Source organism: Diabrotica virgifera, chromosome 2 (assembly GCF_917563875.1).
Source record: "Diabrotica virgifera virgifera chromosome 2, PGI_DIABVI_V3a".
Taxonomy (NCBI): Eukaryota; Metazoa; Arthropoda; class Insecta; order Coleoptera; family Chrysomelidae; genus Diabrotica; species Diabrotica virgifera.
The window spans coordinates 247,004,818-247,021,538 of record NC_065444.1 but is presented as its reverse complement, the minus strand read 5'-3'; the positions used below and the strand labels follow the sequence as shown (position 1 = coordinate 247,021,538).

Sequence of the window (16,721 nt, the reverse complement as noted above, 5' to 3'; positions counted from 1 at the left end):
TTCGAACTCAATCTTTTTTCTATTTTCTGCTGCTCTAGTTTGGGGTTCTATCCTATGTTTTATTTTAGCTTCTAATAAGTAGTGGTCACTGCTTATTTCCGGTCCTCTTCTAACTCTTATGTCTTGAAGTGCCCTTCTATTATTGCGTTCTATCAGTATGTAGTCGATTATTGATTTTTCCGTTTCTCTTGGTCCTTGTCTTGTAAATTTATGAATATTTTTGTGCTCATAATGTGTGTTTGTTACTATTAGGCTATTTAATTCACAAAATTCTATTAATCTTCTTCCATTGTTATTTCTCACCTCCTCACCATATTTTCCAATTACATCAGATGTCGACATATCTTTGGTTCCTACTCTACCATTAAAATCTCCAATAATAAATATATTTCCTTTACTGTTTTCTACGGCTATGTTGAGGTCTTCCCAGAATTTGTCCTTTATTTCCTTTTTCTCATTTTCATCTGGGCCATACACCGTGATTATGGTTAGGTTTTCTTCCCCTTCATCCTTCATCTTTACTGTAAGTATTCTTTCTGTCCAACTTTCCCATGTTTGTATGTGCTTTATTCTGTCTTTATTTATTACACATCCCACTCCCGCTGCTGCTCTTTTTTCGTTTGGCACACCGCTGTATATGAGAATATGTCCACCTTCCAAATACATTTCTCCATTGCCTTTCTTTTTGGTTTCTGTTATTCCTAGTATTTCTATTCTGTTTCTATCAAACTCATAGCTTAATTCTGCCTCTTTTCCATTTAGTCCTCTCACATTCCACGTTGCTAGTCTCCAAATTGTTTGTTTATTACCATTACCATTTTCATTTCCTGTTCTTTGCCTCGTCGTTTCCGTTGATGTCTTGCCATCTCTTTTCCATGTGGTTATTGTAGCCAGTTTTTTGTTTGCGTGTTATTGCTTCTTTGTTCTTGTATCAATTCATTATTTTTTGTACTCCATATCCATTTTTCTCCATTGATTATTAATTTTTGATATCCTATTTTTACTTTCTTGTTTTCTTCTCTCTTTTTTTTCTGCAATTATTTTGAGTTTATTTTGGATTGCTCTTTCTTTTACAGTCAGATCATTATTTATATAAACCTGTTTGTGTTCTCCTCTCATTAGTAGTGTTTTATTTTTCATTATTTCCAATTTTTTTGGGAAGTTATCTACTTTGACCAAGTATGTTTTGTTCTTGATTTTTCTTACTTTTGCATTATTTATTGCAACTTTTAATTCCTTATCGACGAAGTTTTTGACATGGTCTTCTGTTTCTTTTTCGTTAATATTTGGTATATCCAATCCGTTTATGATTATATTGTTTTTCCTGTTTTCCCTATCATTCGTTTCTATTCTATTTTCTACTTCCTCTATGTAGTTCATTTTAGTTCGTATTTCCTTTATTTCGTTTTTCATCTGCAAATTTTCTTCTATTAGTCTTTTTATTTCATCCTTATACATCTGATTCATTTCTTTCACTTCTCTGATTAGATCTGTTGTTTCTTTCATCATTTCCTCTCCATTTTCGGCGATCAGTTCCTTTATGAATTCTTTAATTTCTATTATTTGTTCTTTTTGAAAACTCATATTTAATTGATAATGTTTTATTCAATAATTTACTATTGCTGAGTTTGTGTTGCATACGCTATCGGCGTACTTCACTCTTGTTTTGTAAGTATTATGTGTTGCCTACTCTATCGGCGTAATATATGTAACTATGTAATAATGTGTTCTGTGGTTACCGTTCAGTTTGTTTGCTCTATGCACACCAGGCGTAAGACATTTGACACACCTCAAAAGTGCGGATGTCAAAATATCTATTCCGTGTGCAAGTTTCAAGGTTATTTCTATTTTTATTATAAACGATTTTGACTTACTAAATCTTGTTTTTGGCTTCGTATTTCACTCACATTCACTGCTAAGTGTTCCAATTTTCCAATGGTCACAATTTCGCAATTTTCTACTTGTAAGTTTCCGTTATTTCGAAGTTTTCTTACAGAGCAGATTTATCACGTGTTTACTATCACCAGTGGCGTAACAGCCGAAGGAATTCCCTTAATTTCCTTTTCTGCCTGATTTAGAGACTGGCTAGCAACTACAATCATATAGTCGAATTTGTCATTGGAAGTATCAGATGGTGTCGAGTGACGAATTATGGACGTCACAGGTTCACACACATTAGTAATTTGGTTGACAGTTTTTATCTTACTTCATTGGTTTTAGTATCAAATCGGCTAAAAAGGGTAAAACGGATAGTAGGTACCTATCTATTTTAAAAGAAGAAGATTATAATGATTTGTAAGATTATACATTTACTATACATTATATTATAACTAGAAGAAGAGAAGACATGGAGCGAATGATAGTTGAAGACAACGTGGCTGGCAATAGATCCAAAGGAAGATCTCCAGTATAATGGTCGGACCAAATAAAAGACATGACTGGTTACTCATTCTCCGAAGCAAAACAATACGCACAGGAGAGATAATTGGATAGAAATAGTTAACCTTCCGTGACTAACATTGGGTCTGTGAGACCGACCAGTTAGATTTTTTACGATTATATCCAAATCGTTCATTATGAATCTTCGCCGCCATCAGTAGCTGCCTGATTTAGATGCCTGTTTTTAGTGTTGAAGTTTGAGTCTTCAGTGTCAACTTATTATGCAATTATCGGCAAATCTTGTCTCATGTTGGACCCATGATCTACTCGATGAAAAAAATATTTAGATTAACGAAAGACCGTGAAAACAAGTGCTGATAATTTAGTAACCCAATTGCCAGGAGTAAAAAGTGAACTTTTATGTTTTTGAAGTTATACTTCTTTAGGCGCGACTGAGAGTAAAATTTCATAATACTGCGCGCATGCGCACACAGACAGGATGTCGTTTAGTTGCTGAATATTTCAAGTTATGTATAAATATATCAATTCAAGAAAAGTTGTGAAAAGAAATTGACACATTGTGAAAACAAAGAGTTGTGTTTTTAGTAAATGTATTATTTATTATAATTTTTGTGTCTTTGGATTTGCCTTCCTCGGGAATAAGATATTTTATAATAATAATAAGTACATTTAAAGTATTTTTGTGTTAAATTTGTCAGTATGTATGAGAAATCTTGTAACCTGTCAAAGCAAAAGGAATATAGCTCCGTGGTAGAGCGTGTGACCGGAGATCAAGAGGTCCTGGGTTCAAATCCTGGACGATTCATATTTTTTTTTATATTTTTGGTATCGTTTTAATAATTTTTTTTAAAAGTAGTAGGTAAAGAAAGTTAGTTTAATATTTAAATAAAATACAAATAACCTGTTAAGTATATTAATTTCGTTGAAATCATAATAACAGAAGTATAACTTCTTACGTGCGTACAAAGTAGACACACATTCTTTTTTTTAATGGCATGGACTTTATGTCATTCAGCCAGTCACAACATGAGGTACTTAGTGTCATGTGTAGTGTGTATGTTGAGTAAGTGCCTTGTTACTTTGCAAAGTCGACGTCATTGTCTGTGCAAAGAGACTCTAATTGTATCCGAACGTCTGCGGTCCCTCCGGTGAGTACCGATCCCACAAGGACAGAAACTAATTTTCATTTACATTTACTAATTTATAATAAACGAGAAATTTTTTACCCTGGTGAGATTTGAACTCCCGACCATTCGGACCTTTCTATCCAAAGGTAGGCGCTATTAAAAAGTGAACTTAGGTACAAGACAACAGCAATGGAAATATTGAGGTTGTTTTTGACAAATCAGATGTTATATGATTGTTTTATTTTCTTTGATACTTTGCTAATGTTAAAGAGGTTTAATAATTTAAAAATAGGTATCATATATGTTTAATTTTACTTCTTCAGGGAATAAACACAATCCTACGCTTGAAAGTGTGTCAAGCTTTAATGTTCAGAAAACCTATGTTAGTTGCGGAAGGTTAAACAAATTATATAACGCCACTACATCCTTACGAAGAAGAAAAGATAGAGGAGGAAGATACATTATAAATGGAGCCTTCGTATAGCTTTTTTACAAAAAATAAAAACGTATTAACAAATAAAAGAAATAATTTGTATCCCGTGACTTTGAACTTTGTGGATTTCTCCCGTTTAACCTTTTTCGTTCTCGCAGTATATCATCCAATAAAACTAATCGCACATAAAAACCAAAAAATTCTAGTTATTATTTTTCGTGTACAACTTCGTGAGGTAACAGTAAGCGAAAAATATTGGAGGGATGCCCTTGGGAAATCGTAGGGTCAGATAAACTACACACAGAGGCATTAGCCTTTAAAGTGAGACAAATAGCTATACACCTCACTGGAAATCAACGGCACGTTCTTGCACAAAACGAAGATGAAAAGTAATTTTTGTATTGAAATACGTGATGTCTGGACTCCTAATCCTATTTCTAACGAGTTTTGGTTCTACACAAATGGATTATTTTTCATAAAGTATACCTGCTGCCTTGGATAACAGTTATTTGCAGCTAGAGGTTTTTTGAGACAAGTAAAGTGATATTTTTCATTTAGGATGCAAATTAAGATTTGGGGGATCAAATATTTAAGGGTATTTTTTAAAATTTTGTGTATAAAGATTACGATAGGGATGCCCACTATCAACAACTGCATTCATTCTGACATTTTAAGGAATAATCTGGACAATCATGATGCATGAAAGAAACGATATTTAAAAACGGCCACCAATGCATAGCATTTGCAGATGATCTAATATAGTCCAGAGAAATAAGGTTTTTGTCGGGACACTTGAGCAGCCAGGTTGCAAATGGATTTTTTGGGTACTATATACCTAATACATTATAAATACAAAAATGCCCGTCACAGTTCGGACGAGAAACTTAGTTATTAACAAATAAGTGTCAAAAAATGGCAGTTTTTTTGTTTAAATCGCTACAGGTAAAAATAGGGTAATTAAATGTCTTATTTATAATATTCTTCTTTTTGTAAATGAGCCAAGGTTTAAAATGGCACTTTTTGAATTTTCGTCCGATCCTTTTTTGTTTCGAAAAGTGCAAAATAAGACTAAAATTTCAAAAATAAAAAATTTGCTATAACTTTTGCGAAAGTGGCCTTAAGACTTTCATATTGCACGAAAAGTTAAGTCAAACATTCCATATAATGGACAAAAAATTTAAAGATGATTCGTCAATTAGTTTAAATTTTATTCAATTTGTTTATCGCAAAGAGCTTTTTTTTTCGCAATGTTATTGTTCAGAAAATAATGATGACATAGCAATTCTGTGGAAATCACATGCAAGAATAATAGTTATATTTTTAAAGTATTGAAAAAAATCATTAAAAAGTCGTTTTTATCACTCCGAAAAAAGTTTAGTAAAATAGAGTCATTTTTGGCTTCAAAACAATTTGAATAACTTTGTTAATATTGACTATAGAGTAAATCTACTTTAGGATTTCAAAAGCTGGTATTTTTATACGAATTTTCAGAAAAAAAAACTTTTTACCTAGGTTAATTAGGTTCAAAGTTAGCCACTTTTATTATTTAATTCGTAGTTACTTCTATATACGTACATCAAATTCTCCTGTAACAGTGTTAGTTACCATACTACTCCGAAACGGCTTGGCCAATTTTTATAAAATTTTACACGTTTATCTTGTAGGACGTTGAAGAGGTTTTAATCTATTTTTTATACCCATAAGTTATAAGGGGTGTTGCCCCCTGACATTTTTTTTATTTTTTTGGACAAAATTATCTACCGTAATTTTATATGATGTAGAATTAAAATATACATATAACCCTTAATTTTCACTCTTCTATCACTAACCCCTATTTGTTAATAGCCATCTATATATTTACATCTATAAAATTCTCCTGTCACAGTGTTAGTTTCCATACTCCTCCGAGACGGCTTGACCGATTTTTATGAAATTATATATGTATATTCGGTAAGTCTAAGAATCGGTCGTAATCTTTTTTTCATATCCCTGAGTGATAAGGGGAGTTCCCCCTAACATTTTGTAATGTTAGGTGGCGTTTTGTATACATAACGTACTCTATAAGACTACGAGTACATACAAATTAAAAAAATTATAATCAAAATCCATCAACAAGTTCCAGCGATATTAATCGCAGCATATGTTTGCAGAATCAGTTTCATTTTTTGAGTGCACGTATTTTAGTAATTCCCCTCTACCGACCACGAATTAATTCCGTTCGTACGCCATTTTCAAAGCTTTATTAACCACTCTGTTAAGGTTCAAAGTTTACTCAAACTTTTACACATAACCTACATATCTTCAACTTCAAAATGACTCTAGTTAGGTTGCTTAGTTGTTATAAACAAAGTAGCCGTCAATTAAAAAAATAAAGTGGCTAACTTTGACCGTAATTAACACAGGTAAAAAGTTTTTCTTTGAAAATTCGAATAAAAATACCAGTTTTTTAAATTCCATTGTAGTTTTAGCCTACAGTCAATATTAACAAAGTTATTCAAATTATTTATAAGCCAAAAATGACTCTATTTTTGTAAACTGTTTTCTGAGTAATAAAAATGACATTTTAATGATTTTTTAAATGCGTGGAAAATATGACTATTCTTCTTTCATATTGTTTTCACAGAATTACTGTGCCATTATTATTTTCTGAACAATATCATTGCGAAAAAAAAGCTCTTTGGGATAAACAAATTGAATACAATTTAAACTAATTGACGCATCATCTCAAAAATTTTTTGTGCACTGTATGGACTGTTTTACTCAACTTTTCATGCAATATGAAAGTCCTAAATTCATTTTCGCAAAAGTTATAGCAAACTTTTTATTTTTGGAATTTTAGTTTTATTTTGCAATGTCCGAAGAAACAAATAATCGGACCAAAATTCAAAAAAAGCTATTTTAAACCTTGGCTCATCTACTAAAAGAAAAATATTATAAAGAAGACATTTATTTACCCCATTTTTACCTGTAGCGATTTGAACGAAAAAACTCTCATTTTTGACACTTATTTGTTAATAACTAAAATTCTCGTCCAAACTGTGACGGGCATTTTTGTATTTATAATGTATTAGGCATATAATACCCAAAAAACCCATTTGCAACCTGGCTGCTCAAGTGTCCCGAACTTGGAATATTTTTGCCTTATTTCCCTGGTGTAATACTATTTAGCAACAAGCAAGAAGGAATTACAAAATTTAATAAAAAACATAATAACAGAAGCCAAACAATATTGACTCAAAATAAACTAACAAAAGACAAAGTATAAATATGATAATGGAAGAGATCCAAAAAGAAAAAGAAAATAACATATTACAAATAGATGGAGAAAAAACATACTAGTTCAAAAGAGCCAAAGAAATTGATTACCTGGGAGCCAAAATACATGAAAATAGTCATGGGGAAGGGGAGATAACGGCAAGAATAACTAAAGGAAATAAAAAGCATGGAGCATTACGAACATTAATGAAATCCAATTACGTATCAAGAAAAACAAAACTCAGAATTTATAAGATTGTTATCAGACCTACAGTAATATACGCGTGCGAAACATGGGTGCTGAAGAAGTCAGAAACTTAAAAAGATGGAAGAGATTTTTAATTTAAATGTGTAGAAGTCTATAATATACAGTGTGTCAATTTGAAAAGTTGCCACCTCCTATAATTTGGTCCCTATAGAAAATCTAAAAATATGCAAAAACACGTCAAATTTATTTGTGAGGGGGACATTTTGTAGACCAGTTTTTAACTAATTTACATCAACTCTATAGCGGGGCGGACACAACCCCCAAAATCTTTAATGGAAAGGGGGGTTGAGTGATACCTAATTTTGAAGGTCATTAAATTACCTTTTCAAAAATACTACCTGCCTTATATTTCTTTTCTGTACTTTTGGAAAACTCTTGGACTCAATACTCTAAAAAATTTTGGAGTTCTGAACTCGATACTTAATATCTTTAACGTTTTACTTGATTTTTCCAAAAATACTTCAAAAAAACATTCTAAATACTTCAACACCCCAAGAAAAATTCAATTTTGGAGTTCTGAACTCGATATTTGATATCTGTACGGTTTCACTTGATTTTTCCAAAACTACTGAAGAGAAATATAATGTATGTGGTATTTTTGAAAAGATAATATAATCGAACGATCTTTAAAATGAGGTGTCACCCAACCCCCCTTTCCATTAAAGATTTTGGCTGTTGTGTCCGCCCCCGCTAGAGGGTTAGTGTAATTTGGTTGAAAACGGGTCTATAAAATGTCCCCCTCACAAATAAATTTGACGTGTTTTTGTATATTTTTAGACTGTATATAGGAACCAAATTATAGGGGGTGGCAACTTTTCAAATTGACACCCTATACAGGGTGTCCAGAAACTCTACCAACAAACAAAGACAGGAGATTCCACAGATAATTTTAACGTATTTGAACCCAATTCACCTAGTGCGAAAATGCTTCCTATGGGAGCTTGAGCTCTTTTAAGATGGCGTCTTGTAATTAGTTTTTCTTAAATAACTCCAGAACGCTTCTATTTAGAAAAACGAAAACTTGTATACTTATTTACTTTCCAGAAATGAATCTATTCCATTCATTGCAAATTTCTAGTACCGGTCATAGGCGTCCGTTTTGGGTAGGGCAACGGTTACTTTATCGCATAATTTTTTTGTCTTCAACTTTTAAGCATTTTTGATACTGGATTATTAAATTGTGAGGTATTCTAGTACTAAAAGGTACTCCTACTTTAAGTCGGTAGGACACACCGTTTTCTAGAAAAATCGATTTGAAAGTTTTTAGTTTTGGGTATTTAAAAAAAAATTGAAAAAAATATAAAAAACGATGTGTTTTACCAACTTAAAGCAAGAGTAACTTTTAGTACTCGAATATCTCATAATTGAATAATATAGTGTCAAAAATACTTAAAAATTAAAGACAATAACGTTATGCTATAAAATAACTGTTGACCTACCCAAAACGGACGCCTATGACCGGTACTAGAAATTCGCCATTAATGAAATCGATTAATCTGTGGACTATAAATAAATGTGCCAGTTTTCATCTATCTAAATAGTTTTTTTAATCTTTTTTTGTAATTCAAAGAACGAAAAATTTTCAAATCGATTTTTCTAGAAAACGGTGTATCCTATCGATTTAAAGTAAGAGTATCTTTTAGTACAAGAATACCTCATAATTTAATAATTCAGAGTCAAAAATGCTTAAAAATTAAAAACAAAAAAGTTAGACGATAAAATAACCGTTGCCCTACCTAAAACGGACGCCTATGACCGGTACTAGAAATTCGCAATGGATGGAGTCGATTCAATTATGAAAAGTAAATATGTATACCAATTTTCGTTTTTCTAAATATAAGCGTTCTGGAGGTATTTAAGAAAAACTAATTACATGACGCCATCTTCAAAGAGCTCTAGCTCCCTTAGGAAGCATTTTCGGACTAGGTGAATTGGGTTAAATTGTCTTAAAATTATCTGAGGAATTCCCTGTCTTCGTTTGTTGGTAGAGTTTCTGGACACCCTGTATAATAAAGTTTTTGCAGTCATCTTCCACATGAGTATTATGAAGTACATATACAGTCGGAAAAATGAAAGAATACCCATGAACGAACATATAAAACACGCTGTATTTTCCTGTCACCGTATTACAAAGGAAATTGTCCAGTGCAAGTACATGTAACAATAATTATTACATGTACTTTCGCTGGCCAATTTTTTGTGTGACACGGTGACAGGAAAATACAGCGTGTTTTATATGTTCGTTCATGGGTATTCTTTTATTTTTCCGACTGTACTAATCGTTCCCATGTCTCCTATATGAAATGTGCTCTATATTTGTTGCTAAGACTTCATAAACTCTGATAATTGTTTGTTTGAGTTGAATGATACTGACTCAGGCATCGTCAATTTTTATTGCAATTTTTAATGTTGTAATAATAGTTTTTTGTTTCAGTTGTCATTTTGTATATAAACTGCTACAGTGTAAACCTGGCTACGAGCGTTCAAAACGTCTTTACTGCAGCCAAACTAGTGGCAGTTCTAATTGTAGTTTTGGGCGGCGCCTACAAAATGATTGAAGGTAAGTTTTTTGTTACATTCTACTAATAAAATAGAATACTAGTGTTATTCTAGTGAACATAGATACCTTGAGTCCCCACGTTGGGATGCTTGTGATAATGATGGTAGTGCCTGCTACCGTGTAGCGAAGAGACGATTATCTTCTCCGGCAGACCAGGAACAAGTAAAGAATTAGATTGTGGATAGATCATCTCCGGTTGCGTGCATACTGGAAATATGTTTTCAGCCGTCTCATTTTATGTACAAAAACCATCCTATTGTTTCCTTAGCTGACGTGATTGAGTCTTTCTCTACAACGTTTACTACAGTTCACACGTCCGCATCTTCTATGGCATGTTTAAAAATTTATTCTCAGTAGATATTTAAGTGGAGAGGGGACGATATGCGTCCTTGTTGTACTCATCGTTGTATTAATACGAGATCTATCAACTGGTTACCAATTTTTATATTTTTAAAGAGATAAAGGCAGTTTTTGTTTTTATTTGATTCAGAGTTGGACCACCATCTCCATATAGCTATTTCAGCATCTATGCATCTTTTATATTTTTATTTTTTACATATGTTTATATTCACAGTTCATTATGTCGCTGTTCATTTAAGGGCGTGAGATATTATTTCCATAGATTGTTTTCCACCTTTTAGTGTATTGTTTTTGTATAAAGTCATTTATACACAGGAATTTTATAGTTCCTCAAGGATAAATATGGCAGAAAATGTTACATAAACATTTATGAATCTCTTAAAAAATTAAACAAGTTCAATATCAAATTTTCATTACGTCATTGAGAAAAAAATGTGATAAAATAATAAACAAGCATCACATGCTTTTAGAGGATACCTACAAAGTGACTTTTAAGTTCTAACTCTTAATAAAATATTTAACAAGGTTGTGGGAAACACTGAATGGTGTATAGACTAAATAAAGCTTTTTATACACAACATAATTAGTTATAACGTTTGAGGCGGTGTCATTGGAAAAGTAATTTTTTCAAAACTTTATAATAGAGACTCTGAATGTCATAATTTACCTGAAATAGAGAAGATAGACTGACTTTATTGACTTTCCAATAACGTATTGTCCATTAATAATCCATCTGTAAAAATATTTAAAGGACAAAAGGTAAATTTTTGATGGATGAATAGTTGATAGATCAAAATAAAGGAAAACAAATTAGTGCGGGTTGATTTTATCCTTTGTCAGATCAGTTGTGCTCAAAACAATTGCTGGTTTTTAATTATTGCAATGTTTGAAAGGTAAAAGGGTATAGTATAACGTATAACTGACATTGAAATGGAAATTTTTATAGCATTGTTACTCAGTTTTTTTGCTGCATTGATTTTGATGTCCTTTATAATATCACTCATTCTGTATTAAGTCGGCTAGAATATTTTTTACAATAATGATGGTCCAGTCGCCAGTATCTATCTTGGCACAATAATTAATCACACAAACGATTACTCCAAAGAAATCAAAGTTCGAATAGAGAAAGCAAGAACAAACTTCAATAAAATGAGAAAGGTACTTTGTGCAAGAGAACTGAAATTAGACTTGAGAGTTAGGCTGGCAAGGTGTTATATTTTCTCGACTCTGCTTTACGGGATAGAAGCATGGACACTTAACGCATCGACTACTAAAGTTGGAAGCATTTGAACTGTGGGTGTATAGAAGAATCCTGAAGATATCATGGACCGAGCATATAACAAACAACGGAATCATGAGAAGAGTCAACAAAAGACTGGAAATATTGGAAACCATCAAGAAACGAAAGCTGAAGTACCTGGGGCATGTTATGCGTAATGAGAGATACAACATGCTTCAGTAATTATACAGGGGAAAATCCAGGGCAAGAGAAGTGTAGAAAGGAGACAAATCTCGTGGTTGCGTAACTTGAGGGAATGGTACGGATGCACATCAACCGAACTAAGAGCAGCAGCATCTAAGATCAGAATAGTCATGATAATTGCCAACCTCCGTCGCGGAGATGGCACGTGAAGAAGAAGAAGTCGACAGTATTTTAAAAACGGGACGAACCAGCTGAATTTTACTGAGAAAGTTTTTGGTACCCCAAAAAGCTGCACAAAGGTTGCTACTCCTAAAAATAATACTTTCTCTTAATAGCTCTTAATCCTCTTAATACCAGTTCTTGCCAGTTCTAATATTCGATCGCCAAACTCCGTTTTTTATCTAACACGGAATAATCACTTTTATTTTACTTAGCGTATGGACTTTAACAGTACGATAAATACACAAATATATTATTCAAACGCTAAAATAGAATGAATGAACCTAAATATTAATGTCCAATTTACATAGCCATTCAATTGCTTCTGGGGAATATTCCACAAAGTCCTGGAGGTGTCCACGGTAGGCACGATTAGGCAGTCTGAAACACAATGCCTTATGGTCCGTCTAGGTCTAGATCAGGGGTTCCCAACCGGTGGTACGCGTACCACTGGTGGTACGAGGAAAGATTTAAGGTGGTACGCGTCGCTTGGGTAAAACAAGCGATTACGATGGTCCTTTGCCTGAGGAAGTGCCAGTACGTCTTTTCACCCGTCTCTTCAAACTGAGGTCACAAGTTTTTATTCTTTTAACTGAAAAAAAATAATGACATGAAAAAGTTGTTCTGTGATGGAGAGTGGTTGTCAATATTGGCATATCTAGCTGACATTTTTGACATGACTCAAGACGCCGAACATGGGTCTTCAGGGAGCAAACACAACACCCTTCACAGCAAATGAGAAAATAAACTCCTTCAAGAAAAAGTTGGTTCTTTTATGTTCTTAAATACAAGGGAAGAATGTCTTTGCATTTCCTACGCTGTCACCATTTTTTATCGAAAACGAAATATCTCCAATATGTGGTTGTTGATATAATTCTTCACTTGAAATCTCTTCAAGAAAGATTTAATAAATATTTCTCTGAAGATAATTCCAAACTTCACTGGATCAGAAATCCTGTTGCAGCATTATCCACCAAATGAGTTAAAATGACAGGATTTACAGGAAACATTCATCGATTTCACATAAGAAAGTTTTAAAGAGAAATCCTTAATTTTGACTTCTGGATAAAATAAAATAAGCCAATGGACATATTTTGATAACAAATATGTTTCTAAAAAAAATAGTTTCTTTCCATTCCTTGCTCCCCCCCTTCACCGGTGTTTGGTGGTACGCCAAAATCTTCAAAATGTATCAGGTGGTACGCAGTTGCTAGAAGGTTGGGAACTCCTGGTCTAAATGATCGGCAATCGCACTGTGGACTTTCAGCACGAACCCATTTGAACACCGAATCAGCACATTTACCATGTCCGGTTCGTATGCGATTAAGCCTCGCCCAGGTGGGCCGGGGCAAATTTGATCCGATGAAACTCTGAGTTGGGGTGGATATCTGAATATAGTCTGATTCTGTTGTTGGCATCCATCTTGTTGACCATTGCCTATATGTCTGGTATGTCTTGATGGATTGGTAATTGTACGTTGGTTACAATTTTCTGGTACTCTCTCACTAATGCTGCTGTACGGCGTAGATCTGGTGGAGCAATCTCAAAGTAGGCAGCCATCTCACTGGGGTTGATTTTATTGTTCCAGTGATTATTCTCATGCTTTGATTAAGTTAGACATCGATTTTGTCTTATCGATAATCACTTGAAAATAAGGTTAAAATTTGAGTGAAAGGGCTAACTGAGTAACTTTCTATCCCATGCTTCTTCTTATCCATCAGCCATTTTCCATCTACTCCTGACTGTAGGTCTCCACCAATTATTGCTTCCATCATTTTTATCTTACGCCAGTCTAATCCACTATTTACCTGCCACTATTATTCTCTTATGTCATCTACCTACCCATATCTTTTGAGGACTTCCCATGCTGCTTGTCGTCCTTCGTGGTCTACATTCTAGGGTTCTTCGTGTCCACATGTTGTCATCATATATGTTGCTCTGTGAACGGCCCAGCGCCATTTTATTTTTTAATTTCTACCAAGATATCCCTGATGTTCCTTCTACGTCTTACCTCTGTGTTTCTGATATTATCTCTCAGTGATATTCCAAACATGATTCATTCCATTGCCCAGTGCGTTGCTTCAAGTTTTTTAGTAAATTTTCTAGTAAGGACTACGGTCTCCAAGCCGTAGCCCATGCCAGTTGTGTTCTACTTTTAATTTCAGCATATTGATTCGGTTTTCCTAAAATGATGGCATGACCCAAATATACATAGTGATCAACATTTTCTATGGTATGGTGTTGTATTGATATATTTGTCTGGTCCTGGCTCATTATCCTTGTTATACTGTAGTTTATTAAGCCTGTGTTGTTCCATTCTAGTTTCTTAAAAATGTCTAGCGCAAGGGTGAATAGTTTAGAAGAAATGATATCTCCTTGTCTCACTTCGCATTGTAGTTTCATGGGATTCGTTTGACCAAAGGGGGCAAAAAAACCAAAGATGACTTCATATTAGAATCATCATCATCAATGGTGCTACAGCCCTATGAAAGAGCCTCGACCTTCCCAAGTCTATTACGCCAATCAGTCCTATCTATTGTCAACGGTTGCCAGTTTGCTGCGCCTATTTTTTCCCATCCTCACCTACACCATCCTTCCATCTAAGTTTTGGCCTACCCCTATTTCTACTTCCCACAGGTTGTGACATAAGGATTCTTCTAGGAGGGTTTTTATGCTGTGATCTTGCTAGATGTCCTGCCCATCTTAGTCTTCATATTCTTATAAGAGATACTACGTCTTTACCACCAAATATATGTTTATATCTGTGGTATACCTCGTAGTTGTACCTCCTCCTCCAAATACCATTTTCACAGATGTCACCGAATATTCCTCTCTGTAAATAAAAACCAATAAATTCAATACAGTAAGATCAGATGGGAAGATTTACCAGGAACAAGAATAAAAAATAAACATTCTAAACTGGAGAGGAAAGATAAAAACAAAAAGGAAAATTCTCTGGGAAGGAAAATACATTTTTCCTAGTACTTTTTTCTTGTGCAATATTTTTATTTGCCCGCAATACCATCTAAGTCGTCCCCAACCTCAAACACGTTGTTTGTGTTTCTAAAATCGATAGATTTAATTTACAACTGACCTTACCCTTCGAATCGGGAATAGAAGCAGTCGAGACGCAAAATCTGACCAATATTTTATCCCTTTACGGCCTTACGAATTGCAGAAGTTTGTGAGGATGGAAAGACGACGATGAAGAGAGGACAATTATCATAAATTCGGAACCAAATCAAATAGTGAATCAGTCACAAACGCGGAATTTTCGAGCGTACGGTTAAGGGTCTGAGAAAAGGGGAAAATGCTTAAGAAAGGGTGAATACAAATTCGATTTAATATTAAATTGATATTTAAGATTTATAGTGAAAATACCATTATAATCTTTTTTCGATTTCAATAAAGGTATATACATTGAGGGGTAAAATTCTGGAATAAATTGATTTTTCGAGAATGGGTGGCAATGGTAGACAAATCCTAAAAGAGGAGTTTGATTTTTATTTTTAAATTCTGATTTTTTGGTATACATATCACGCCAGTGACATTATCCAATATCCATCTGGACGTGATGATGTAATTCAGGGGTCGGCAACCTTTTTCGGATGGCGGGCCATGTTCAAAATAAAATTTTTTATGCGGGCCGCATATTCAAATGTAGCTTAAATAGTCTTCTTCTTTAGTCTGTTTGCATCCATCCCTGGACAAAGGTCTCCCCATGAGTTCTTCACTTCTCTCTATTTTGTGCTATTTAGTGCCAGTATCTACCCATTTTTGCTTTGACGTCGTCTAGCCATCGTTTTTGTGGTTTTGCTTTAGTATGACCGGGGTCGTGTGGTCTCCAATGTATATTGTTTCGCGTCCACATTTCATTGCTTTGTCATGGCCAGTTCCATTTTATTTGCGCAATTTTTCCAATTGCATCTTCCACCTTCGTCCTGCGTCACACGTCCTTATTTTCGTTTATGTCCTTTCAACTTAGTCCTAACATATCTTGTTCGATGGACCTCTGTGTTGACTGTTGATCTTAATCTATATTCATCTTTCATGTATTTTAAGGCATTTATAACGTCCTCGTTAGTAATTTTGGTAGTTCAGATTTTACATTTAATATTTCCATACCGCGGTTTTCTGGTTTTTCTATGTTAAACGAGTATAATTCTGTATAAATAGTAATATTCAATAATATTTATTAAATTTTTTTTGTCATTTATAGTGATTCCATTTATATCTGTTATCAGATGTATTTGTTGTCGGTCTTTCCTATATTTAGAGTTTTTAACACTTTCGTACTCTTGATTTTCCCTATAATATTTTCGATTTTTTCGGTATTTTAGTCCCTGATGTCTTGTCTTTTCCTTTTTTTTTATTGCCTTATTAAGTTCCTTATATTTTACTGAATTTCGGTCCATGCAACTGTTGTCCTTAAGCGTCTGTTGTCTTTCTGTCTTTAATTTATTATTTTTCATAAGTTTGTTGATTTTTCCTAAAATTACATTAGTGCATTGACGGGCCGCGCAAAAAGTTTCAAAGGGCCGCATGTTGCCGACCCCTGATGTAATTGATGAGTTTTTCTAAGAAAATAGGGTAATTTCCAAGTTTATTTGAAATTTTATTCAATACTCTATTCAGTAATATAGATATTAACATCATTATTTATACAGGGCGGCAAA

At 33.7% G+C, this 16,721-nt stretch overlaps 1 protein-coding gene across 2 annotated transcripts in view; it reads left to right on the top strand.

The window, feature by feature from the left end:
- The window catches only part of LOC114326745 (b(0,+)-type amino acid transporter 1), a 267,109-nt gene that overhangs the window by 198,451 nt on the left and 51,937 nt on the right, over positions 1-16,721 (top strand). For both annotated transcript variants that reach the window (XM_050644420.1, XM_050644419.1), the window contains exon 5: positions 9,918-10,043. In XM_050644420.1, coding sequence (XP_050500377.1) covers positions 9,918-10,043 — 126 coding nt within the window. The remainder of the gene's footprint in view (positions 1-9,917; positions 10,044-16,721) is intronic.